General features: G+C 34.5%; 1 protein-coding gene across 1 annotated transcript in view; it reads left to right on the top strand.

Annotated features, from left to right (window-relative positions):
* The window catches only part of LOC124167723 (titin), a 127170-nt gene that overhangs the window by 88650 nt on the left and 13660 nt on the right, over positions 1 to 24860 (top strand). Inside the window, exons 49-74 of the mRNA XM_046545736.1 lie at positions 2921 to 3041; positions 3453 to 3640; positions 3789 to 4006; positions 4582 to 4840; positions 5461 to 5679; positions 6245 to 6439; positions 6734 to 6914; positions 7123 to 7481; positions 7559 to 7765; positions 7856 to 8114; positions 9780 to 9916; positions 10054 to 10315; positions 11263 to 11416; positions 11505 to 11638; positions 12320 to 12551; positions 12931 to 13102; positions 13501 to 13687; positions 15177 to 15379; positions 16897 to 17024; positions 17405 to 17603; positions 17697 to 17798; positions 18873 to 19073; positions 19275 to 19505; positions 20780 to 21107; positions 22220 to 22408; positions 23338 to 23501. Of these exons, the coding sequence (XP_046401692.1) occupies positions 2921 to 3041; positions 3453 to 3640; positions 3789 to 4006; positions 4582 to 4840; positions 5461 to 5679; positions 6245 to 6439; positions 6734 to 6914; positions 7123 to 7481; positions 7559 to 7765; positions 7856 to 8114; positions 9780 to 9916; positions 10054 to 10315; positions 11263 to 11416; positions 11505 to 11638; positions 12320 to 12551; positions 12931 to 13102; positions 13501 to 13687; positions 15177 to 15379; positions 16897 to 17024; positions 17405 to 17603; positions 17697 to 17798; positions 18873 to 19073; positions 19275 to 19505; positions 20780 to 21107; positions 22220 to 22408; positions 23338 to 23501 (5229 nt within the window). The remainder of the gene's footprint in view (positions 1 to 2920; positions 3042 to 3452; positions 3641 to 3788; positions 4007 to 4581; positions 4841 to 5460; positions 5680 to 6244; positions 6440 to 6733; positions 6915 to 7122; positions 7482 to 7558; positions 7766 to 7855; positions 8115 to 9779; positions 9917 to 10053; positions 10316 to 11262; positions 11417 to 11504; positions 11639 to 12319; positions 12552 to 12930; positions 13103 to 13500; positions 13688 to 15176; positions 15380 to 16896; positions 17025 to 17404; positions 17604 to 17696; positions 17799 to 18872; positions 19074 to 19274; positions 19506 to 20779; positions 21108 to 22219; positions 22409 to 23337; positions 23502 to 24860) is intronic.

Genomic DNA, 24860 nt, shown 5'->3' with positions numbered 1-24860 from the left:
CTGATAGCGTCCTCTACCCCAATCCTTACTCTGAGGATTCAACACGATGGTAAAAGCAGCATGCATTGTCTCATTCCCAGGCTAACCCCACATCTGCGGGACAAATGGACGCGAGGGAAAATTGCTTGCGCTGCGCGCTTATCAGATCCGACTCAACTTGTATCTCATTGTCAGAGGGTTTAAATTAAACATGGTTGGAACTTGAATAGCTATTGGCTTAACTTCGCTAGGTGGCAAGCGTTTTAACGGAACGGGAGTTAATGCCCTCGGAGAATAACTCGCGTCGTCAATCGTCATGTAATCATTGAAGTCAAATTCAAGACGTGAGTGATAAGGCAGTCCGTTTAAACTCAGGAATGGCTTAGTTCCATTAAATCGAAATACAAAAAGTGTCCGGTGTTGTTATCAGATATGGGGAAGCAAAATATTACGTGAAGCTGAGTCACACGGCTTGTGAGTCGAAGGTCCCGGCGCTGAATTCGCGGAAGAATGCCGACAGAGAAGCTATTCCCGGAAGAGTCAATCTACTAATGCTAAAATTTCATGGGGAAATGCTTTTTTAATGTGTATAAATTATAAAGAAGGAAAATTTTTCAGACTATTAGTCATTTTTTATTCATCACGGGCGGCATGACGGCAGTTGTGCGGTCATTTAAATAGCTCACTTAAAAAAAGTGATCAAAGCACCGGAAAAATCTGAATTTCCGAATATCCCGGGTCCTGTGTGCTCCGTATTATCTATGGTATGCTATTTGAAGGTAACCAACAACTGGGGTCATTAGCGCCATGAAGTAAGGGCTGAGGGGATAGGAACCCTATGTTGGCATTAGCCAGGTTGTAATGATAAGCTTAAAAGGGACCAGGACTTAACTTCCCATCTGATGGACAGAGTGGTGCACTGGAAGTGCCCTTCACATTAGACTCAAGTAGGGATAGGGCCAACTCTGATAAGTCTCTGCTACTGCCAGGACTTGAACCCAGGCCCACAGGGTGTAAAGCCTTTGTGATGTGTTAGCAAAATTTTGCTCCCTGTTAATGGGGTTAATTTGGATGACTATCCTCAGGTATCTCATTTCTTCAATCTCCAGTCTTTGTTTGTCTGCTGGTGGTTAAACGGATATCCTGAGAACTGCTTTTAATGAGAATATTTTCGAAAATTAGCTTCTCTGCGACCATTTAGTATCACCATTCCGAAATTTCTCCTGGGTAACAGAAGTAATCTTAGTGCAGAAAGTGCCATTTCAACCATTTTGTTCAACCATGGGAAACACTGTTCAGGAATGCAACGTTGTTTCTCTTAAGGTAACACATCATCTGTGGTGTTGCTTTTGAGTAAATATGATTATTAGGCTTCATTTTCTGAGCAATAATGAGCAAGTGTTATCCTGAAAACTATACTCCTCCTCAATACCAACTCTTGATTTTACACACTTTGATTTTACACAGTGCCCATATTTCGGTCCCTCCAACTGCGTAAAATCAAAGTTTTACTGTTGATAAAAGTTTTGGTGCATCATTTTGAGGTGTCATGTACAAATATAATTTCAAGTCAATGCTGCACCTTATAACCTGATGAATATTTTTTCTTATAAGAGTATCAAATTTATTTTCCAGCAACTAATAGGGTTTCATCCACAAGACATAGAACAGGTATTTTTTAAATCATTATTTCATGGTGCAGGCTTTTATAAGAGATATGGTTATTTGGTGCTAAGGGTATGCGTGGTATTGCATATATAACAGGTTGCTTCGACAGAAAAATTTTGTTTAAGGTCTAAAATTGTGGTGAAGGATGAAAATTAATTGTAACATTATATAAGTATGTAAATGCAGAATTATTGCTTACTCTCTTTTATTTCTGTCTCTTATTTTTAACTATTTAAAACCCTTTCATTAAAGTCCTGGATGAAACTAACTGGTCAGTTCCCACTGATATTTAGTGAAATTTTATTAAAGTTATCATCAGGAAAAAGTATCCGATAAGGCAACTATGGATGAACTGTTTTCACATTGTTTCTCCTCGAATATGCCCTATATTAGCTTGGTTATGGCTCATCTAATCTGTGAATACCTCATCATGTTTGATGTTTTTATGTATAGGCAAAAGGTAATTAATTTGTCTGGCATTGAGCAGGTTTTTGGGTGATGTTCCTTAAACCTTCTCAATTACTAATGGAATAACTGGCAAAAACCTTGGGAAGGACTAATCACTATTGAAGTCACAGGTGAAAACATTACAGAAACTGCATGGATTTTATTTATAATAGAGAGGAATTGTCTAATTGTGTATTAATAGATTTTTTCATGGGCTTATTTATATGTACAGTGGGTGATAGATTTCACTTTAGTGCTCTTTCTTTTTGCATTTTGGGTTACATTTTTGTTATAATGTCACCTTTGACGTGGGAGCTTTTTGAAATTTATTTACCTCCTCATTTAATGTTTTTATGTGAGGATTATTAATGGCAAGGTTTTTGTGATGAAGTGTAATCTTGTGGAGTGGTAAGGAGCTGACTCAGCACTGTAAAAAAATGAAAAATAGCCTCCATCAGAAGCACCATTAGATTGGAAAATAGAGAAGCTGGAATTTGACCTTTTCATACCTTTTCCTGAATTGGTGAAACAATGTGAAATCAAAGTTTCAGGCTTCACATGATTTTTCATAAAACTCTTGACATATATTTTCTTTATCTTTCTTGCATGATCATCTCAACTTCTTGTGGTTGTTGTTTATGATAATAATAATGGAGCTAATTATTTTAAATTGCTCTGTATATAATGTACATGTATTTTTGAGCCAGTGGGACAATTTCTTTCATCTTAAATGGTTAAGCTCATTTACTGTTTAGTTAACATAAATATTTTAAAATTACAGAAATTGCAGTAATTGTTTTACTTATGTTCACCAATATTTTTTCAGTTCCAGAATCTGTCTAATCTAAGTGAAGGAGATATTGCTCACTTCGAGGCATCACTTACTCCTGTTGGAGATCAAACTATGGTAGTTGAATGGCTTTACAAGGGAGAAGTGCTCAAAGCAAGTATGTATCACTTGATTGTTATTGTTATTAATTGTTAAGTAATGGGATTGGTCAGTTCAATTCTTAAATTCTTTAGAGTTGGAACCAAGAACCTAATTGGAACTGATTTAAATGTGGGACTGATCCGGTATCATTTAGTAACTGATCAAATTTTCCAAAGTTGAAATATTGAAACTTCATTTTTAAATTTTATGCTCTTCCAGTTTGCCTTAAAATTTCGTGCTTATGAAAAATGATTTTTGCCTCAAACTTAGCAGCCAGATAATTATGATAATTACCCAGAAAAAATTAATACCTTTGCTTAGTGACAAGCAGTATGTAGTAGACATTAATCCAGTAAAATTTATGTAAAAAATGTATTACAGTGCCTTTTTTCTATTGCTATTCATGCTTTACATTCTTAATTTTTAGGCCACAGAATACGTACAGTCCATGCCTTTGGAATGGTGGTTTTGGAGATATTAGGAACCAAGATTGAGGACTCTGGAGAATACACTTGCCGAGCCACGAACAAATGGGGACAGGCTGAAATGAGTGTTACTCTTGAGTGTGTTGAAAAGACCAAGGGCCAGAAGCCTCAATTTACAACTCAGCTGAAGGTAAATCAATATTGGTGAAATTAATTTCATCAAATGAACATTTATGAGTAAATTTTACAGTACTGCTTTTCCGAAATTATGAGATAGGTCATGTGCTCCTCTGGTTTCCCTCTTCATATTTTCATTTGCTGTATTACTTCCCTTACAGTCTCTGGATAACTTGAAGGATGGTGAATCAGCCCACTTTGAATGTACACTGATACCAGTTGGTGATCCTCATCTTAAAGTGGAGTGGTTCCTGAACGGAAAGCCTATTCCTCACTCATCTCGTATCAAGCATGTCTCTGATTTTGGATTTGTGGTCATGGATATTGCTTACTGCCAAAATCATGACTCAGGAGAGTATGTGTGCCGGGCTACAAACAAGTGAGTTAGCTTTTATGGAAAGTAGCTGTATTCTGACTTTTTATTCTTTATTGCTCCTGTATTTTGATGTTGTTTAGCTGTTTGAATCAGACTATTCTTAAGAAAATAGATGTGTAGGAATTCATCTATCGAGTCATTCGCTGAGTAATTTTCTTTGTAAAACATTTTTGGGTTTAGTATTTTTATTACTCTAGACTAACATATGTGTTTCATTTCACTGTAGTGTACAATTGTCATTCTGAATTATTGATTCTGAAAATTTTCTAATTGCCATTTTGCAGAATTATAATGGATTGTCAGTAATATGGGTTATTGTCTGCGGCTTTTCAAGGATTCAACTATTAAAGTTTAAGTTTAATGCAATGAGAACTAGTTCAAGTTCTTATGATACTAAAATTAGATGTGTTATGCCATTTGTTATGTAATTCTCTAGGGTGAGATATTTTTTGCTATTTGTAAATGTCAACATTTTTTATGTGGTCATAGTTATAACTGAGTGGTTATCCATGACCCACATTCATGGTCTGCTGCTTCTTAAAAGCCTGTCTTACAACCTGCCTCTTTTTTACATTAAGGTATGGTGAAGACACAACAAGGGCATCGCTTAAATGCCGTGGAAGGGGTGGTGTGTATTTGGATACCCTTCAGCCTGATTCGCTGGCTCGTATTCGAGAGCTCGAGCTATCTGGACTCCCTCGCTCTTCTGAACCTCAAACACCAGTGGAGGAACCTCCTCGCTTCATCACTCAGTTTACGGACCTAACAACTCTCGTTGAAGGGCAGTCTGCTCACTTTGAGGCACGGCTGACACCAATTACTGATCCTCACCTGAAGGTTTGTTAAGAAATGAATTTCTACCATGCATTCTTACTATGAGAATTTAATAAAAAGATGTGGCATTCGATCATAAAAAAATAATTTTGAAAGTGCAAAATATTTTTCAATTAATTTTAGCTCAGGTTTTTTTGGCACTTTGGTGGTTGAGTGATCTTCTTGGTGGTTTTTGGAGCTGAACTGCAATTTTATATTGTATATTACAAGTTGCATGAGTTTATATTTTTATTATGGTTTGCAATTTCATAATGATAGGTTAGAGACATGTAATTAACAATGCTAACTATTTTTTTCATGAAGTTTCCAGCAAATAAATTACACAGTAATTTCATTATGTATATTTTTTTATTTTAAAATAATACCATTTCCATTTCCGTGAAACTCTCAGAAGTATTAATAAGAGAGAATCAATTTTATAAAGTTTTTCGTAAAACTTTGAGCATAAGGTAATGGTTGAAAGCATTGAGAAGTGTGTTGACCTCACATAGAATTTTGTTTTTTAGGTCTGATTTTTTGTATTCTAGTTTAACATAACCAGGCATGTTTTCAATTTTTGATTATTTTATTTATTTAATAAGGAGATTTACCCATTCTATAATGATTATTTCTTCCTTTAACAGGTGGAGTGGTTCTACAATGGCAAGAAACTTCCTCATGGTCACAAATATCGTACATTCCATGATTTTGGTCTTGTTATCCTGGACATTCTATATTGTTATGAGGAAAATTCTGGAGTATATGAGTGCAGGGCAGTCAACAGGGTTGGAGAAGATGTTACCAGAGCCACCCTCAAGTGTGTCTCAAAGGCAAACCTTATTTTGGATTCACAGCTACCTCAGGTATGTTGCAAGGATAGAGGACCTTCTGCAGCCCATTATTTTGGCATACCTTACTGTGAAACTATTATCCTTGAAATTTGATCCTAAAAGTGAAAGATATTGCTCCTTCTCATCCTTAGCATCAATATCTCATGGTACTAACATCAGGTGTACCCAGATTTTTTTTCCTATAAAGGTGGAACATGTAAAAAAGAGTAATTGTTTACTTTTCTTGAGCCCAATACATCACAGGTGGTTGCTGATTTTATTTCCACTATAATTGAAAATAGATATTCATAATTTCATCATTTAATTGAATACAAAAGACACTAAAAAATAGAATTTTTAAATTTCATATTTAGCTTATTCCATGCCAGTCAAAATCTATTCAATATATGCATGTTTATGTACAACTCTTGGGCCAGTGGCACATGATGTTATTCCAAAGTTTTAGAGTGGTATTTTCGTGATATGGCAGAGTGATTCTTAGGACCAATATATTGCTTTTGCAGTGTACCTTGCCTTGTATGATCGAATATGCATCTTGAATTGCTTTCCTGATAGCATATGATTTCTTGAATTTTAGGGCATGGAAGGAGGACTGGAAAAGATACAGACACTGGAGGATTCCCACATCAGAACTAGGGATGTACTTACCAAAGAGGAAAGGTGCCAAGCTCCTGTTTTCACAGTGCCTCTCTCCAATATTGATAGCCTTCGTGAAGGTGAAAGTGCTCATTTTGAGGGACGACTGACTCCTACTGATGATCCAAGACTTAAGGTACTATCCTCTTCTAAAACATTAATAAATGAATAATGATGCCATAGTGATCAAGTTTAAAGTTTCTAATACCAATCAAAATTTTCCTTGTGTTGAATGACTCACTCTAGCGGTTGTTAATGTAAAGAGGTTAATGTAGTATATTGTTCTTCCATGCCAGTTGGTGTATACAGCATTGTTAGTGCGGAAATATAGTACATCTATTTAGTGAAAATTTAATCTGTTGATTTAAGTGTTTATAACATTCCCTAGGACGTGTGGCATTGATGTTGATGTGTGCCTTCTGTGTTACAGGTCGAGTGGTTTTGGAATGGAAAGGCTCTGAAAACTGGATCCCGATTCCGGACTTTCCATGACTTTGGTTTTGTCATATTAGAAATTTCCCCTGTATATCCTGAAGATTCTGGGGAGTACTCCTGCCGAGCAACCAATGAGTTTGGAGAAGCTGTAACAACTGCATCTATGAAGGTACAAGGTCAGTATTCAGGTGCATAGTTTTGATGAATTTGACATGTGGGTAAATTCCTCTTACACTAGATAAGAGTATCCATGTTGGCTGTAGTTTCAAATGTAATAGTGGCAATGGTTTAGTGAAAGTTTTAAATATTTAAAAGGAATTTTTCTATTCATATTTATATCCTATTACCATGTAGACTGATTGATAATTTCCACAATTATCGCAGGAAAGAGAAGTATCATTCTTGAATCTCAACTACCCAAGGGAATGGAAAGCACTATTGAAAAAATTGCTGAGCTGGAAGGTTTGGGACATGTCAGGGGTGCACCAGTTGAAGAAGAAGATACTGGAAAGCCCCCCGAGTTTGTTACAACACCAGGGGATTTAGTCTTGCAAGAAAATTCATTGGCTCATTTTGAATGCCGCTTGATTCCAATCAATGACTCAAGTATGCGAGTGGAATGGTTCCACAATGGAAAGGCATTATCTGCTGGATCACGTATCAAAACCATAAATGACTTTGGATTTGTCATTTTGGAAGTTGCTGGTGTTTATCAGAGGGATTCTGGACTTTATACTTGCAAGGTATGTTGCCATATCTTTTGTTGAATATTACCACTGCTCATGTTAATTATGACTTACACTGCATTGATTCCATTTAGGCTACAAATCGACATGGTGAAGCCACTGTATCTTGTCAACTCCAAGTTAAGGGTAGACAAGGTGTCATATTGGAGCCCCAACTTCCAAGAGATTTTAAGACTGGAACAACCAGCATTCAGAGGCTAGAGGAATCCTTGTACAAACGAGAAGAAATTGTTTCTGAAGAAGAAAAGCCTCAACCTCCGCGGTTCGTCACGGAGCTTAAGGTAATACATATTTTACATTTCAGGTTATCATTTATTCTGGACAATATGCATTTTTAAAAATGCCAATTTTATCGCTTTGCTCTTGTATAGGATGTGACGGATGTAATTGAGGGAGCTCCTGTCCACTTTGACTGCCGTGTGGAGCCTGTTGGTGACCCAACCATGCAAATTGATTGGTTCCACAATGGACGCCCATTCCCCACTGGTTCACGCGTTAGAACAATCAATGATTTTGGATTTGTTTCTCTTGACCTTGACTGGACTTATGCTCGTGATTCTGGAGAGTTCTTATGCAGAGCTACAAACAAGTGGGGCTCTGCTACTACCAAGGCAACTCTTATGTGCAAAGGTTAGTTTTTTTAATGTGTGTTTTTATGTTAACTGCTGTAAGGAGTTAATCATTTTAGTTATAAAGTTAAGGGAAATTATAGTTTACTTCCAAATTGCCAAACCGTCATTGGAGTGTTAAAAAATCACCTTTTTGGTTTATCAGAATACACTAACATAGTAAGGCTGAATATACCACAGTTTTGATGGAGATTATTGTGTATAATAAAGTTTTAGTTCTCTCAATTTAGAGGTTATGAAAACATTTAACCAAAAGAGGTAAATCAATTATAAAAGAACTGATATGTGTAAAATCACCATTAAGGTTCAGGAAAATTTCCCATGAAATGCCTAGCATTTATGAATGTTTGTTAGAATTAAATGTATGTATCATGTGGACTTGAAAATTATTGTATTGGTTCATGATGCCGCCATCCTTGAACTTTTCTCGCAGATAAGTTCACTTTATTCATGGAGGAACAAGGACTGGGTGGTCTTCTCTCAGGCATACAAGGTTTGATTGATTTCCAGGATATGATTTCCATATAAATAAATATGGTGTCGGTCAATTCAATTTTGCCTTAAGAGCACTAACAATTTTTCAGATCTTAATTAAGGTAGATTTGTACGTGATGAGGCTCCTATGGTAGCTAGGGGATTGTTATAAATAACTTCCAAACTCTACATTATACCATTTACTAATGCATAATATATTAATTGAATTTACCATTATAAGTAGAGAAAAAATGAAATATTATCTATCTGTAACTGTATGAATCTTGTGAGAGGTGTGTAAGTATCAGATACTGTGAAGCTCATAGAGACAGAGAACTAATTCCTAACTATAACTGTGACAATTCTATTGGAATAGAGGAATTAATCACCTTTCACCCTTTCAGTGGGTACACTTTTTACCAATAAAAACTATGTTATGGTGTAATATTTTATGTTAAATCCAGTGATAGAATGAGACTCATCTTTCACATAATAGTTAAATTTAAACCCTGTGAATGTATTAAAATTGGGAGGAAAAAAAAGGATGAGGTGGTTTATAGGTATGCTCTAATATCTCTCTGTTTGAAATTTAAAATAATATTTTTTGCCTTTACAACTTCAACTTGTGGGTTTGGCCGTAAAAGTAACCAGGTTATAGGAAGTCTTATCATTTTCAAATTACTTTAAATATTTGTTGTGTAATTATAGATTGAATTCCTTAGAATTTATTCATGTCCTGTTATTGTTTTTATTAGATACTCTAAACATTTTCATTCTTCTGTTGGTGTTGATTATTATGTACATTGGAACTGAAGACTAACTAGATTTAAACTAAAGACTCTTTATGTGTATATTTATCAAGCATTCATATCTTCTCTTCCAATTTATTTTTTTACAGTACATATTTGAATTATTCAAATGCAAATGGCGTTAAGACTTTTGTCTGTTTAGTACAATTGATTTGTTGTTATCATCCTTACTGCATGACTAATATTTAATTCTGAATTTCCAAGATTGATTTGGAAATAATGTTAACAAATACCTTGTTAAGACATTGTGCTGATTAGATTTCTTTAGTATCATTGTTCATGATTTGAGATATTGAGAGTAACCATTTGCTGGTGTTGGGCTCTTAATATTTTTAAAACTTATGTATCCATGCTAAGTTAAAACTATTGTTTTTTTATTTCAGCCAAACATGACGTCATATTGGACTCACAACTTCCTGATGGAATTAGTGGTGAAAAGTTGAAGGAATTGGAAAGAGGTCCTTTGACTGCTGCACCTAAGGAAGATGCTCCTTTAACACCACCTAAGTTCATAACTCAGGTGACTTATCTATGCTTATATAAATAATATTTATTTTAATATTTACCTTGAAAACACACTAGGTCTAGAGGTCTTTCTGTCTACAGAAAGGTATTTTTATACTGACCTCTTACACATACTATGTATTCTGATTTCAGATCGAATCTGTTGGCGTTGGAGAAGGAGAGCCTATTCGATTTGAATGTCGTGTTGAGCCGAGAACTGATCCAAAACTCAGAGTGGAATGGTATCATAATGGAAAGCCATTGCCATCTGGGCATCGTTTTAGAACCCTTTATGATTTTGGCTTTGTTTCTCTGGATATTCTATACTCTTACCCAGAGGATTCCGGGGAGTATGTTTGCCGTGCAGTTAATGATTTGGGTGAAGACACTACTAAAGCTACTGTGTCTTGCAAAAGTAAGTACTAGTTATGGAATATAATGGGTTATTTAATAATATTTCTTTTGAATGTAGCCATGCATAGGTATGAGCTTCTTCATTCCACTTTTGGATTTATTCTGGATGAATTTGATGGTTTACTATTATTTTAATACTTGTTTGTAGTCTGATTCCATGGCTATTTCATGGCATTTCAGTAGGTCCAAATTTTACTAGGAACCTGGGGCATTGAAAGGAATTATGTAATTTAAAAGTCCTTTGCTTAAAGTTTAAATCTAAACCCTGTAGAACTCTTGTTCCCTATTTTGAAGTTGACATCATGATCTATCTTTCTGGAGTAAGATTTTTAATGATAGTTTTTCTGATATCTCACTGTTCCTGACAATGCATTGTCTTAGTGTTCATACTTCATTTCTTATTTTCTAGGCATGGTTTAACAAAAAGGCAAACATTTTTTTGGTGCCATTAACTTCTAAAAAAAATGTCCAAGCATTATCAATTTGTGCGAAAAATCCACAGAGGAAAAAATCATTTGCCTTGACTGGGATAGGCGAATGATTTTTTCTCTGTAGATTTTTTGCACAATTTGTGCATTGCGGGTGACTCCCATAAAGTTATCACCATGGCTAATCCCAAAATATTTAAATTATCAATTTGTCTTGCAGAATAAAAATTACCTTGTTTCTTCATTAGTCGGAACTTATTAAATTTTATGAAAAGCTACTGTAAACTTGAACTTTTGATAATTTTAAATCATATTAAATGTTTTTCGAACAAAATATATGGAACAAGTAAAGAGAGATGTGAAAGAGAAGAAATACGTAGGTGTGAAAAGATTAGCTGATAGGAGAACTGAGTGGAGAGCTGCGTCAAACCAATCCTAGGGTTGTTGACCAGTGATGATGATGATTAAATGTTTTTAATCTGCTTATCAGTAATTTCAATTCTTATTTTTTCTATTCCAGAACTGCCTACCATTTTGCTGCAGAATCAAGTTCCAAAGGGAATGAAAAAGTCAGAAGCTCTGATGCAGATGGAAGCTACCATCAAGAAGTACACCTCAGAGGTGCATCTTACAGAGGATGACATTTATGATCCAGACAAGAAGCAGCCACCAAGGTTTGTAAATGTTTTCAAGTGGCATGCTGTAGAATTATGATGCATTTTATTTTAGTGTTGTTACTAACTGTTAAAATTCTGCCTGCAGATTTGTGACCCAAATACAAGATCAAACATCACTTATTGAAATGCAGTCCACCAAGTTTGAATGCCAACTTGCTCCTGTTGGAGATCCCAACATGAAAGTGGAATGGTTCTTCAATGGAAAACCTCTTCCATACAGTAAGTTTCATTACTCTTTAAACATTCTCTTCTTGCAATATCAAGTTTGAAAAATTTGATTGATAGTTTTCATGTCAATCACGATTTTCTGTATGTTGCATAGCATATTTTAAGGATTTTTCACAGTGTTACTCTGAAACTTCCTGAACCTGAATCTCATCTCTCAAAACCTCATCAATACAAGCAATTTTTTTTGCTCTTTGGTTGTAAATAACCAACTTTACTGCTGCTGGATGAAACAATTTGACTTGGGGTTTATTGCTTCCTGACTTCAATTTAACAGATGTAGCACTTGAGTACTTTCCTTTTTCTGCTGGCAGCAAGTGCTGTCTTTGTGCGACAAAATTTTGGTGCTAGGCGACATTGGTGTTGCCTAAATTGTATGTTATTTCATGCATTGGTATACAGGAATACCTCTTGAGGATGTGGATCACTGGGTATGGAGCAATAAACCTGGTGTCAGTCTTTGTAAATTTAATATATGTAGTTTATTCTTTTCCTTTTGTTTCTTCAATGCCAAATCATGTTTTGTTTTCTTTGGATATTTGCCTATCTTAAAAAATATATCCCCGTATACAGCTGTGCATGCTATGAAGTGTGTGCGATGACTCTTTTTCTGTGATTATTTTGCAAATTGTTAAAAGTGCTTCGCTAATATGTACTAACCTGTGACTTTTTCAGAGAATCGTTTCACCCCAATTTATGACTTTGGCTATGTTGCAATGAACTTTGGATGGGTGTATCCTGAAGACAGTGGGGAATATTTATGCCGAGCAACTAATCTGTATGGCATGGATGAAACTCGAGCTATAATTAAGACAACTGGAAGGCCAGGAATTATCTATGAATCTCAGCTTCCCAAGGGAATGAAGAGTATTGAGAGGATTAGAGAAATGGAGGCAGCATGGCAATTGTAAGCTTAATCTAAAATCTTTTTGGCTCAATGATGATTGACATATCAATGTCTATCATGAGAATAATATTATCCAAAATGAGAACTCTTTTCCTGTTCTCTTTTTTCAGCAAGTGTCAGATTTTCTCCTTGATTTGTTACTCATTACTTTCAATTCCTTGTTGCTTGTTATATCTGTATGTAATGAGGCAATTCTGTTTTTCCAAACATTAATGCACAGTTGGTTTCACTTTTCTGGTTTGTATTCTTTTAAGATTAAAGTCAATCATGATGATATTCATATTATTTTGAGTTATCGCCATTAAAATAGTATGACTCATTTCTGTAGGATGTAGATTTTTTGTGTGAAATAACAAGTATAACTCAAATTCCTTTCCAGAGCTCCAGAAGAACTGATGCAGGATGAACGACCAAAGACAGCTCCTTCTTTTGTTACGAAACCGGAACCTTATACTGCAATGGAAGGAGAACCAGCTCGCTTCTGTTGCCGTGTCACAGGTTATCCTAAACCAAGAGTTATGTGGTTGGTGAATGGCCATACAGTTGTAAATGTAAGCTATTCTTTGATGTGTAGTAATTTTCTTGCTATTCATATTTTAACCTGTTGATAAGTATGGGTTCATACTGGTCATAAATTGTCTTTATATTATATAATGGTATATGTTCTGGTTCTTGAAATGGGGAAACCTACTGGGTAGCAAGGGGTCAGTTTGGCCCAGACCCTCAAAAAACATTGCCACAGCTCTTTTAATGTGTTTGTGGAAAGAAAATATTGCTCAGTGCGGTTAAGTGTCTGTGGACAGCCATATTTCTTAGTTCTTGAAATACTCATTTCATAGCTAAGTAATTTTTAATTGAATTTTACTTTACTGGATTTAGTTAAGCTAAAATCACAGTTAACAAGTACATAAATTATTTCTAATTGATTTTTAAATTTTCCTCTCCATAGGGTACAAAGTACAAGCTGACTTATGATGGCATGTGGCATTTGGATATTCCCAAAACACGGCAGTATGATAATGGTAAAGTGGAAATAATTGCTCGGAACTCGGCAGGAGAAGCATATGCAACAACTGACTTAACAGTTAAGCCTCGTTATGATGACTACAGAAAAGTCCTCAAGAATTCTCCAAGACGTAAGTTTGCATGTCACCATAAAAATTATCTTTTAGGGGTAATATATTCTTTATTTAGGTCCAACTATCCGTGGAGTTTACCAGGAGGAAGCTGACATGGTTTTCAAGAGAAGACAGCTTTTTGTAGATAAATGCCTTCTTTTTTTGGAAGATGTTGGTTCTCAAACTGTGGCCCCAGCCTTTTTCTCTTTGGCATTACATTGCCTGAATTCAGCTTCTCCTTGTACATCTTGCTCATCTTAAAATTCATTAAGAAGAAACTGTTTGCACAGTTAGAGATCCACATCTCCATTGCTTCTTTCATTTTCAGGTTTTTTTTATTGTGCGAGAGTATTTGTTTTCATTAATGATGAATATGAGTAATTTGTTTCTGAAACCCCAAATGCAAATGATTTTCTTAAACAAACCACATAAAACCACCTTTATTCTAATCACAAGCTTACACTTAAACCGGCAACACTGTTTTCTAATAAACAATGGTTTGAAGTGAACAAAGCTCATTCCATGAACATTTGATTGTATAAACTTCCAAATTGAACATTATGGACTGCATTATTCTACTCAAATACAATCAACATTTGTATTTCAATCAACCATCATGGAGTGGACTGTTTTAATATACTAACACACCATGACACTGCTTGCACAAAACCTACTACTTTACACATTCAAAAATTTACCTGCTTATCTCTAATGGTGGCCATTAGAGGAAGTTGCTTTTCAATTGGGAGAAGTGTCTAACTGATTGAAAGATATGACGACCTCTTTTGTCTCTTCATGCTTCCATTAAAGGACTTCTCAGGTATGGATTTTTTCATAACTATCCTTGTTGTGCTGTTTCACTGTATATATTCATTTATGTGTTATTTTGTTTTATTTCACAACTTTTTGATTTTTTTATCATTAAAAAAAAATATTTACCATTGCATGATGACTACTTGCTAACATTATCTTTAAGATGCAAATATCCACTAATGTGTAAATAAATAGCTTTATTTTCCATAAGTTTTCACTAATTCATTGACACAAATGTAATTATAAATAAAATATATAAAATTCCTCTTAAAATATATTAAGGATTAAATTTCCTCTATGTATTGTTATTGTTAAGTTATGTATATGTATGTGTTATGTCACTGTCAATGTTCCCAGCTATGTTGTTTCTGACCCCCTATTATTGCTTGATGTATGTTTTATTAAAGTAAATGCAAACTTGCTTAAATTAAAATCAAATCAGAAGTGATTGAATTTTCACATAATTGTCCTAGATGCCTCCATCAAAGTAATTTTATTGTACTATTAGCATATTGCACATCTTAGTGACCATGATGAGCTTTTTATGCCTTGGCCGTAGATCTTCAGAATGTAAGCTTTAAGTACATAGAATTCAATCAACTTCACATTCCATTGAAATCCTGCATGTACTGTTTGTGAAGTATATCAGTCTATGTTTGCACTGTGTTCATAATATTTTTGTGCCGCACGGCAGCGTGGTATGACTTTGAACTGAGTCAGTACCAGAAGGACAGGCAGGATACAGAGTTGGAAAGGATATTTGAAGAGAGAAATGCCCAACAAGTTGAAGTTTCTACTGATCACTTAAAATCAAAGACTGTTAAGGAGCCGGAGCCAGAATGGACTCAGCAAGTCAGGAAAAAGAAGGGCGATGATTACTACACCAAGCTAAAAGAGGTAAGCTCTATTCAAATGTCTCAGTACTTTTCTTGCTATGTTAGCAACAATGTTCTAATTCCCTTCTCTAATAACATTAAATGGAAAAAATAATGATTAATGAATGTTCGGTGATAATTTTTCCAGGAATGATATTTGTGAAAACTTTATTAATTCGATCTTGTGAAAGCATATTAAAAACTTGGAAAATCAAGGATTTATATTTGCAAATTCTCTTATCAATGAATTTACAAGTTCTTACGCGATTCATTTTGACCAACTAAGAATTTTCATAATGCATCACATCTTTATGTTCATTTGTTCCTTGTTTCTTTTTCTCTCATATTTTATGGAACACTTTATAAGAAATTGAATTGTTGATTTTAATCATACTTAAGACAGTCTCTTGGAAAAAGATAATTTTTTGTCTTCAAGCCATCTTTTTGTTATTATTACTTGCTCTAAGAATGCTCTCATGCTTGATATGTAATTAACCTCTAACCTCTACTTGCATTATATCTGTATTTTGCTACTTTATTGCTATTTTATATTCTATTTAAATGAATATTTCCTAAATAAAATACAGAAGTGGATGAAACTACATTCAATTATGAGAGCTTACTAGGGCTTAGTATGAAAATACTTCAATGAAGAATTTGCAAAAACTTGACTTAGAATCTAAATGTTGAATATTTGAAATATTTTTGACAATTTGTTGATGCAATTCAGCAGGGTTGATAAAAATCATGATTTTTTTCAAAAAAATCATTTTTGTTGATTTTTTAAATTTAAATCAGATTTTATTGATTTAAATCGGATTTTATTGATTTAAATGAGATTTTTATGATTTAAATGAGATTTTTATGATTCTCCATTCATCAAAAATTCAGTTATTTGCAAAACTAACTATTTGGGCAGCATATTGGAGAATGATAGTTTGCAGAAACAATAAGAGGCAACATACTCTAAACTTAATACAACATTTAGTTAATCAGGGGAGAGAACTATGGAAATGCCAATGGTATCAAATTAAAAATTACACCAGCATAATATAAAATTGCCATTGGAAGTATCAACTGTGCTATATTATGCGGTTCTAAAGCATATGAAGTTTAGAAAAATTCTGTAATTGCAACTTTGTACGAGATTTAACTTCTAAGCCTACGCTTAGAAGTTAAATCAGAAAACAATTTTTTTTCAACGGATACACTAGTATTCTAACCAAAGCCATTTTTAAAAATTCTCATGTTACATGCATTCCTACAGTATCATTTCTGTTTAAGAGCCACCATTGTGCTGATAACTTTCGATTCATTGTATTAATTAAGAAATAAAAATCAAAATTATACACTTACAGCTTCCTTTTCTTGACTCTTTAAAAATCAAACATATAGATCACATTATGATTTCAATCACCTGATTTTTTAAAATAAAAATCAAGTGATTTAAATCGTGATTTAAATCATGATTTAAATCAAAGTGATTTAAATCAATCAACCCTGCAATTCAGTATCTAATTAAAATTTCAATTTTTCCAGCTGGAGGAAGAACAAGTTATCAAGGAAGCAAGGTTAAGAGAGAAGTCTCACCAATTTGCCATTCCTGGTGAAAAAATAGTTGCAAAATCTCTGGCAAAGGGCATGGCTCAAAGTTATGAGGATAACGTGTAAGTATGACCAAAGGCTATTGTGTTTTTAAAAATGTGAAGTCCAAAAAAATGGCCCTTGAATAATAAAGTCCAATCTGTTACTATTTGAGTTCAAGGTTCAAATACACCTTTTTTTGAAAACTAAGTATTCATGCAGCTGTTGAATATACTAATGATAAATAATACAGGTGCAAAATTGGTGCCATGAATTGAAAATGTGATCAATGGCCAATGATTTCTGAATGATACTAGCCAAAGCTGGGGAAAGTAGTGCCCTGAATCCTCGAAGTATCTAGCAACCAATGATTATGTTTACGTCATGGTTGCCAAAATAGTTAAGAATATTTCATCTTCTTTTTGTATCTCCCTACATTTATAAATGTATTTCCTTTGCTTAGGGATTCCAAGGAAGAAAAACCAAAATGGATCCCTCCACCATCTCCGAGGTTGATTCGTGAAGCTCAGCAGGATAAGCTTGATCAACAGGAAGCCCAAATGAAGCAAACCAAAGTAACTGCTGTTCCTCCTGAGCCATCAGAATCAAGTGTTCATGGCAGGGAAGTCCATGTAGCAAAGCAGAAGCAAGTCCAAAAGGAGGTAGGATAAATTACAAACTATTAATACTTGTTAGGGATATGCTCTTTTGCTGTGGGCAGTTTTCCTCACTTTGCTCTTTCTTAAATTTTACAGACCAGGGGAGATGTTGAAATCACCAGGAAAATTACAGCAACAGAAACAACTGAAATGGAGCACAAGGGAACAACTCAAGAGAGAATTGTTTCTGGCCAAGTGGTGAGTACTTATATTCCCTGACTGTAATTTTATGTTAGATCCATAGTAGCTTTGGCTATATATTATAACCTTAATCTCATGTGATTTTTATGTTAAAATATTTCCTGGAGTTTAGGTCAATGTATGTTATGCAAACAAGTTATAGCCAACGTTTCTTTAAAACCATCATCAGGGCTTAACTTTGTACATATTCATTGATATTATGTGATTTTTATGTATATGGACAAAAAGGAAGTCAGGGAAGCAATCTAATAGTAATCCGGGAAATAGCTGCTTGCTTGTAGAGTGAGTGGAAAGTGTTGGAATTGGATTGGAAATTATTTCATGGAATGGGATTCAAACCATAAAATTTAGTTGAAGCTGCACAATACAAATGAATGAAAATACTTCAAACTAACTCTGTTTTTATGCTTTATACCAGAAGTTTGAAATGTAGAGTAGTATAGGAGTTATTGCCAATTTTTGTACATGTTTTTTATGGATCTAAGATTTACACATGTGTATATGGTATGGCTTGTCATGTTTCTTGACTTGAGTTCTAATCATCAAAGAAACATCTAATAATAAGCAAACTCTCAACTACTTCAAAACCTGAGGACTCAAGTAGCCCAATTCATTTTGTTGATTGAGTACATACTAGATGGGAGTCAACCAATTGAAAAATCTTAATTCTCAATTAGGTACCTAAAAAGTTTCAAAGCCACTATCCAGTGAGTGTAGTGTTATGACCAATTTGTACTAGTACAAGATTACTATTGAATTATGTACTCTAAATATCCCATTTCAACTTTTAAAGATTCGATCTACCAATATCGGCTTTTGAAAATACCAACCAAATGTGAATTGTGCTACGTACTTAATATTTTCATAAAGTATTTATCCTACCTGCTGTAGATAGCACATGCTTTGATACTATATGAGCATGCATTATGGACCAACAAAGATAGTTCAGTATCTCTGTTTCATGGTTCATGTCTTAAGTTTTATTTCTGCGGGCATAGGTATACTAATCAATTATAAACTGAAGTGTTGCTTACTATTTGTGTAATTTATAAAAAAAACATTTCTTTTCAGAAACCAACAAAACCTCCATTTTTTACAAAGAAGATTCAACCCTGCAGAGCATTTGAGCAAGAGCCTGCTCGTTTTGAAGTTGAATATGATGGTGATCCCATACCCACGATAAAGTGGTTTAGGGAAGACTTCCCCATTAAAAGTTCTCCAGATTTTACAATTCACACCTTTGGAACAAAATCAGTTCTCCTGATTAGACAGGTAGGTTTCATTTGTGATGGATTATATCCATGTGCTTATTTTTTATTCTTGTTTTTGCTATGGTAATTTATCATTATTATTCATGTATTTGGTGTATTTAACATTCTTTGGAAAGCCTAAAATAAATTGAAAAGGCATCACAAAAAGTTGTGTGATATTTTGTCTGTAAGATGGAGTAATTCACTGTCACTCTACCTTTAGGTATTCTCTGAAGATTCTGGAGTATTTGCTGTTGTTGCTGAAAATAGAGGAGGCACTGCTAAATGTAGTGCGAATCTCGTGGTGGAAGAAAGGAGGAGACCCGGACGTGGTGGTGTCATCCCACCAAGCTTCTTAACAACCATCCAAGGTACCAATGTAAATGCCGGGCAACTGGCTCGTTTTGATGCCAGGATAGCTGGAACCAGGCCTTTGGATGTCTATTGGCTCAAGGTATGTCTGGGTTAATAAGTCTAGGTATTCAATAGAATGGGGTCATTCACTAAGACCCAGAATCTCTATTAATTGAAAGAATTTGGTTGATTAAAGGGAAAGATATGTTAATGAAAAAAATAAATCTTCCCATTCAGCAATTCTCTCATAAGCTTAAAATAAGAATACCCTAAAGTTGCTACCCACTGTCCAAAGTTTTAGGCTACACTTTGTGAAACCATGATATTGAAAAATAAAATTAATTTTTACGATCTACACTTAAAATTTATTTCCAAACACTGTTTCAAAAATTTTGTCATTTTCTAGGTCATCACCAAGGTCCAAATTAAACTATCAGTGTGGAATGTACAAAGTAAATTTTATTTTCCAATTGCCTCCCACTTTTCACAAGTTGGTGATGTCGTTAGAGTTCTGATCCATTTACTCATCCAGGGAGAACCTTTCATTGAGGGGCGGAATCAAGGAAAGGAGTGCAAAAACACTATGAGCCATAGAGGGCTGATACACAATGCTGTGGAGTAGCGTATAAGCAGCAAACAGCTCTGCATGAGTTAGTGACGTCATCATCTTACTAGTAAAATGTTTAAGGGAATTGATTTTTTAATGCGAATAGCTCAAGCATTAGACAATTATTAAAAAATGAGGTCTCTCATAAGCGTCTTAATATCCAAACTTCTTCGCAATCAACATTAGAATAAAAATGGTGTATGAGCACATTACCAACTGTAAAAATCATTTTCTCATAAAACACCCAAGTATTTTGTAAAATTGTGATTTTTCCTTATTTGATGTGTAAGAGTAGTGATTCCTTTGATTTAAATAGTTAATAAAAATTTAATAATTAAAACATGCAACAGACAGGTTAACCCTAGTTAGGATTGTTTGACTTTTCTGTTGGAATGGAAATAAAAGGATGAAAGCTTGTGTCATCTTACCTTTTCCTATCTCTTCACTGTAGAGTTACAGACTAGCCGATGAATGCAGGGATTGGAATCCATTTGCAATTTTTTAAATGTTACTCAAAGGAGGGAATATTTTGGTAATGTTTACAGGTGCATAATTTTTATACATTCATACTCCGACTTCGTTAAGCACAATTTCTTGACGTGTTGGAGAGTAATGGAGATTTTTTTTTCTTCTGCTCACACCTCCATATCCTGCTGTAGAATATGTTCTCACTTTATATTAGAATGTACTAATTTAAAATTTGAATTATTCATTATCTATAAAAATTGTGTCTAGTAAGCTACATTGCATGACTGTTTTAATTACAGAATGGTAAGAAGATTGTGAGTGATATACATTACAAGACTCTTGAGGAGGACAATATGTACACCCTCTTAGTGATTGAGGCAGTCCCTGATGACTCTGGACGCTATGAATGTGTTGCTATCAATAGTGCTGGAGAAGCTCGGTGTGATGCAGACCTTTATATTCAAGCCCCTGGATCGCCAGCTATGACACCAAAATCAAAGCAGCACAAGCCTGCGGAAACATCTCCAGGAGCCGAAAAAGCACCATCTATTGTGGAGCCATTGAAAGCTCAGTCAGTGAAAGAAGGGCAAGCTGTAGCCTTCCGCTGCAAAGTATCTGCAAAGCCTAGTATGTATACCAACGATAAATTTCTGTAAATTTTAAATTTCTGTAACTATTTTTATACATAATTCAACAATGACTGACAAGACCCAGTAAATTATTAAATATGCTAGCACATTCAGTGTGGACCACATCTATTCAGGTGGTAATTGGTTAGGGCAGGTTTTTTGTTTCTTCAATCTGTATATCCTAGAAACTCTCCTGACCAGGTCTCTTTGACAGCTGTGTAATTCTGTTGACTCCTCTCCTTTCATGGGTACAGTGCCTTAGGGACCTGAAGGTAAACTTTTTTCTGGGTAAAGAGAAGGCTTGATCCAGTCTTCATGGAAATTTAAAAATAGCTTTCACATTGAATGTGCTAACCTCAATGTTCTCTGCTGTTTTAATTTTTAAATTAAGTAGCATATTTTATTAAACAGAGTTCTAACAATACTTTCCATGTTCCATGAATTAGTCTTTTTCGTTGACTTTAACCATTATGCTGCCTGGGATTTCATTAAATTTTTGTGTGCAGTGAGAGTAAGAGCATGTGGACAAGAAATGATGAGATATACCTACTTATGATAGGCACCGAAGGATTGGCATCCCATGATACAGTTGTGTGCAGAAAAGGATTAAGAAGCACTTTGTGCTTAGTAAAATAAAAAATTAGAGAAAGAATTAAAATTGCAAAAGTGAAATTACCCATTATCATTGATGTAATAGCCATTTTCTCCTATTGATTGTTTAATTTACTCTCAGGCTACTTTTAGACGATCCATCTTTTTGACCTTCACTATCCATGGTGGACACACACAGAATGCGCTATATGTTCAATGGCACATAGCCAACCACAGCTTGTGTGGCTTGAAGCCCCTTAGAACATTTATATGGTAAATGGCACCGTGCCATGCCTGATAAAAATTGGTTCCATGCCGTTCATGACATGGCTCTATGCATCTGAAGGCATCCCTAAGAGCCTATTATTATTCTTAATAAATATACCTATATTAAGATCCTATCTGCCTCTGTAGAAGGTGAAAAGTTAGATCGTCTGAAAGCAGCCTTCTTTTTTTAAGAACACTAATAATAGACCACAGGTAAAACTCAAGCTAAAAGACGTCATGTTATATCAACAGCTCCACAAATTACATGGATGAAAGGAGATAAACCAATCAAGCCATCAAAATATTTCCAAATGGCCAAGGATGGAGATACCTACACCCTTCGAATTAGTGAGGCTTTCCCTGAAGATGAGGGCACTTACAAATGTGTTGCATCAAACCCTGCTGGTTCAGTGACCTTGTCAGCCCCTCTTCAAGTTGTTGGTTAGTAAATTTAAGCTATGAGTTTCATGGTGAAATGTATATATCACATGAGAAAAAGTACACTGCCTTTTCTTTAAATTTATCACTCATTATTTTTGATAAAATTAATGCCAAGAAATTCAGTGCCTTAATTCAAGTATACTTTACAGTTTATATGTTTATCACTTTTGTTTCTACAGTAAAACTTTGATTTTACGCATTTGGAGGGACCGAAATATGGGCACTGTGTAAAATCAAAGTGTGTAAAATCAAGAGTTGGTATTGATGAGGAGTATAGTTTTCAGGATAACACTAGCTCATTATTGCTTGGAAAATTAAACCTAATAATCTTATTTACTCAAAAGCAACACCACAGATGACGTGTTACCTTAAGAGAAACAACTTTGCATTATAAATTAAAATAAAAATTACTTGCTAATAGACTTCCATTTTGTGATTTTGTTTGAGAAAACAATATATGCAAGCAAAATGTTTATAAGCTTGAATGAGAATGTTGCATCAGGGTAAATGGTGAGAATGGGATATCAGTTCTGGTTTCACCATTCAATGCTTAGTCTAAAGAACGCTTATTAATCAGTGACTTAGTTTCTGCCAGCAAGTTGGGTAAAAGTTTCTTTACTGGAATGTGAAATAGTATTTGCCACATATTATATTGGGAATTAATTCTACATGCTCAAGTAGTAATAGGTAATTCCTTAAAAATACTCCCTTGGATCTTGTTATTAAATGAGTGTGATTTTCTGGTCTGATTAATGCACTCATTTGTATAGTGTATTGCATCTCCAGTTTCATGTTTTCATGCAACTGATGGCACCTTCAAAATGGCTTAAGTGTACTCTTTCTTTTTGGGTATAATTTCATCATTATGATAATATTTCTTGTAGCTCTTATTTAAAATATACAATCTAATAAAAATTACTATTTTAAAGCTCCAGAAATTCAGGATGTTTTGCCCACAATTACACCTCTGGCTGATGTTACTGTTCCTGAAGGTAACCCTGCCCAATTTCGAACTCAAGTTACCGGCAAACCAGCTCCGAAAGTTCAGTGGTTTAGGGAAGGTGACCTAATCCCTCAATCAGCTGACTTTCAGGTAATGAGTGATGATTTTTTTATTTAATTGCTTATGGAATTATAATACTTTTAATAACCCAATATGTTTAAGATATTACAGTTTTCATTCATTTATTTCAATTTGAAAGTGTGGAATAACTGGGTATTGGATTTAAAAAAATGTCAGATTATAGGCACAATAGTGACATGTAGAATTCATATTTGCATGCATTTTGGGAGGACACGGGGAAATTTTTTTTCATAAAAATTCGACCTATTATGAGGGAAAGCATGAAATATCTCTGGATGAATTTGCAAAGGAATAAATTCAATGAAAGCCATAGTATTAATGGAAAAGAAAAATTAGGAGATCGTTTGTATATACTTTTTATTTATGCATCCTCCTAAGTTTTCTTGACTAGGCCTTTGTTGCATCATGAATTGATGATGATTTGATAGCTCAAGACAAGATGGACAAGACAAGGAAAGCTCAAGTTAATTGCATTTAAGGGAGATTTTTCACTAATTTGCATATTTATTGTTTTGTTGTGGGACATCGTTATGTTCTTCCTGGTTAGTTATAAATTGAACTCAAAATCATGGATTAATATATCACTGCTTATTTTTGAATAGGAGTTAGGAACATTTTTGGAAATAATTATTGCATGTACTCTTGTTTTTAAATGTTTTTGTAGTGCTGTTACTCTTGATTTCGTAGAAACTAAGTATAGTATTTATTTCATCAGGAAACAAAAATTATTGACGGTGATGACTAATAATAAGTAGTAATACTGAAAACTTAACACCTAATTTTTATGCATGACAGAGAGTTTCATTTAATGTGTGTTTATGCGTGTTTAAGATGATTAAGTGAGAATTGGATTATGAGGCATTACATTGGCCGTTTGCTGAAGTGTCATTGATGATATATTTCTGCAAAAAGTAAAGAACATTATTGTAAAATACTAGCACCAATAGCTAATGTGGTGGTTTAAGTCTCCATAAGGCCATTCCTATCCAACCTTGCTACCTGGTGTGGAACAAAGGAAGAACTTGGTAGCAGCTGCCAAAAATCTCTTTTCAGGAAATAAAATGGTTGTGAGATGGCCAAAAATTTAGATTTGAAGGTGAAAGTTATTTCATGTTAAATCCCTGGTTAGTTTAAAAATCCCCTAAGAAAAAACAGCTAATGTGAGCAACTGTGGATGAACTGGTCGCACATTGGTTCACCTGGTGCACATTGGTACATTATTGTTTACCCATATCAGCTGAGCTCTTGTCTCACAGTCAAATATGTAATTACATCCTGTGAATAACTTAGACTGCATTAAGTATTATTGTATGCATTGAGTATGCAGAGAAAAATGTACAGCAAGTAGCTTCCAAATATGAAGCAGCA

Source organism: Ischnura elegans, chromosome 1, assembly GCF_921293095.1.
Source record: "Ischnura elegans chromosome 1, ioIscEleg1.1, whole genome shotgun sequence".
NCBI classification, from domain to species: Eukaryota; Metazoa; Arthropoda; class Insecta; order Odonata; family Coenagrionidae; genus Ischnura; species Ischnura elegans.
This window is presented reverse-complemented; position numbering and strand designations above follow the sequence as displayed.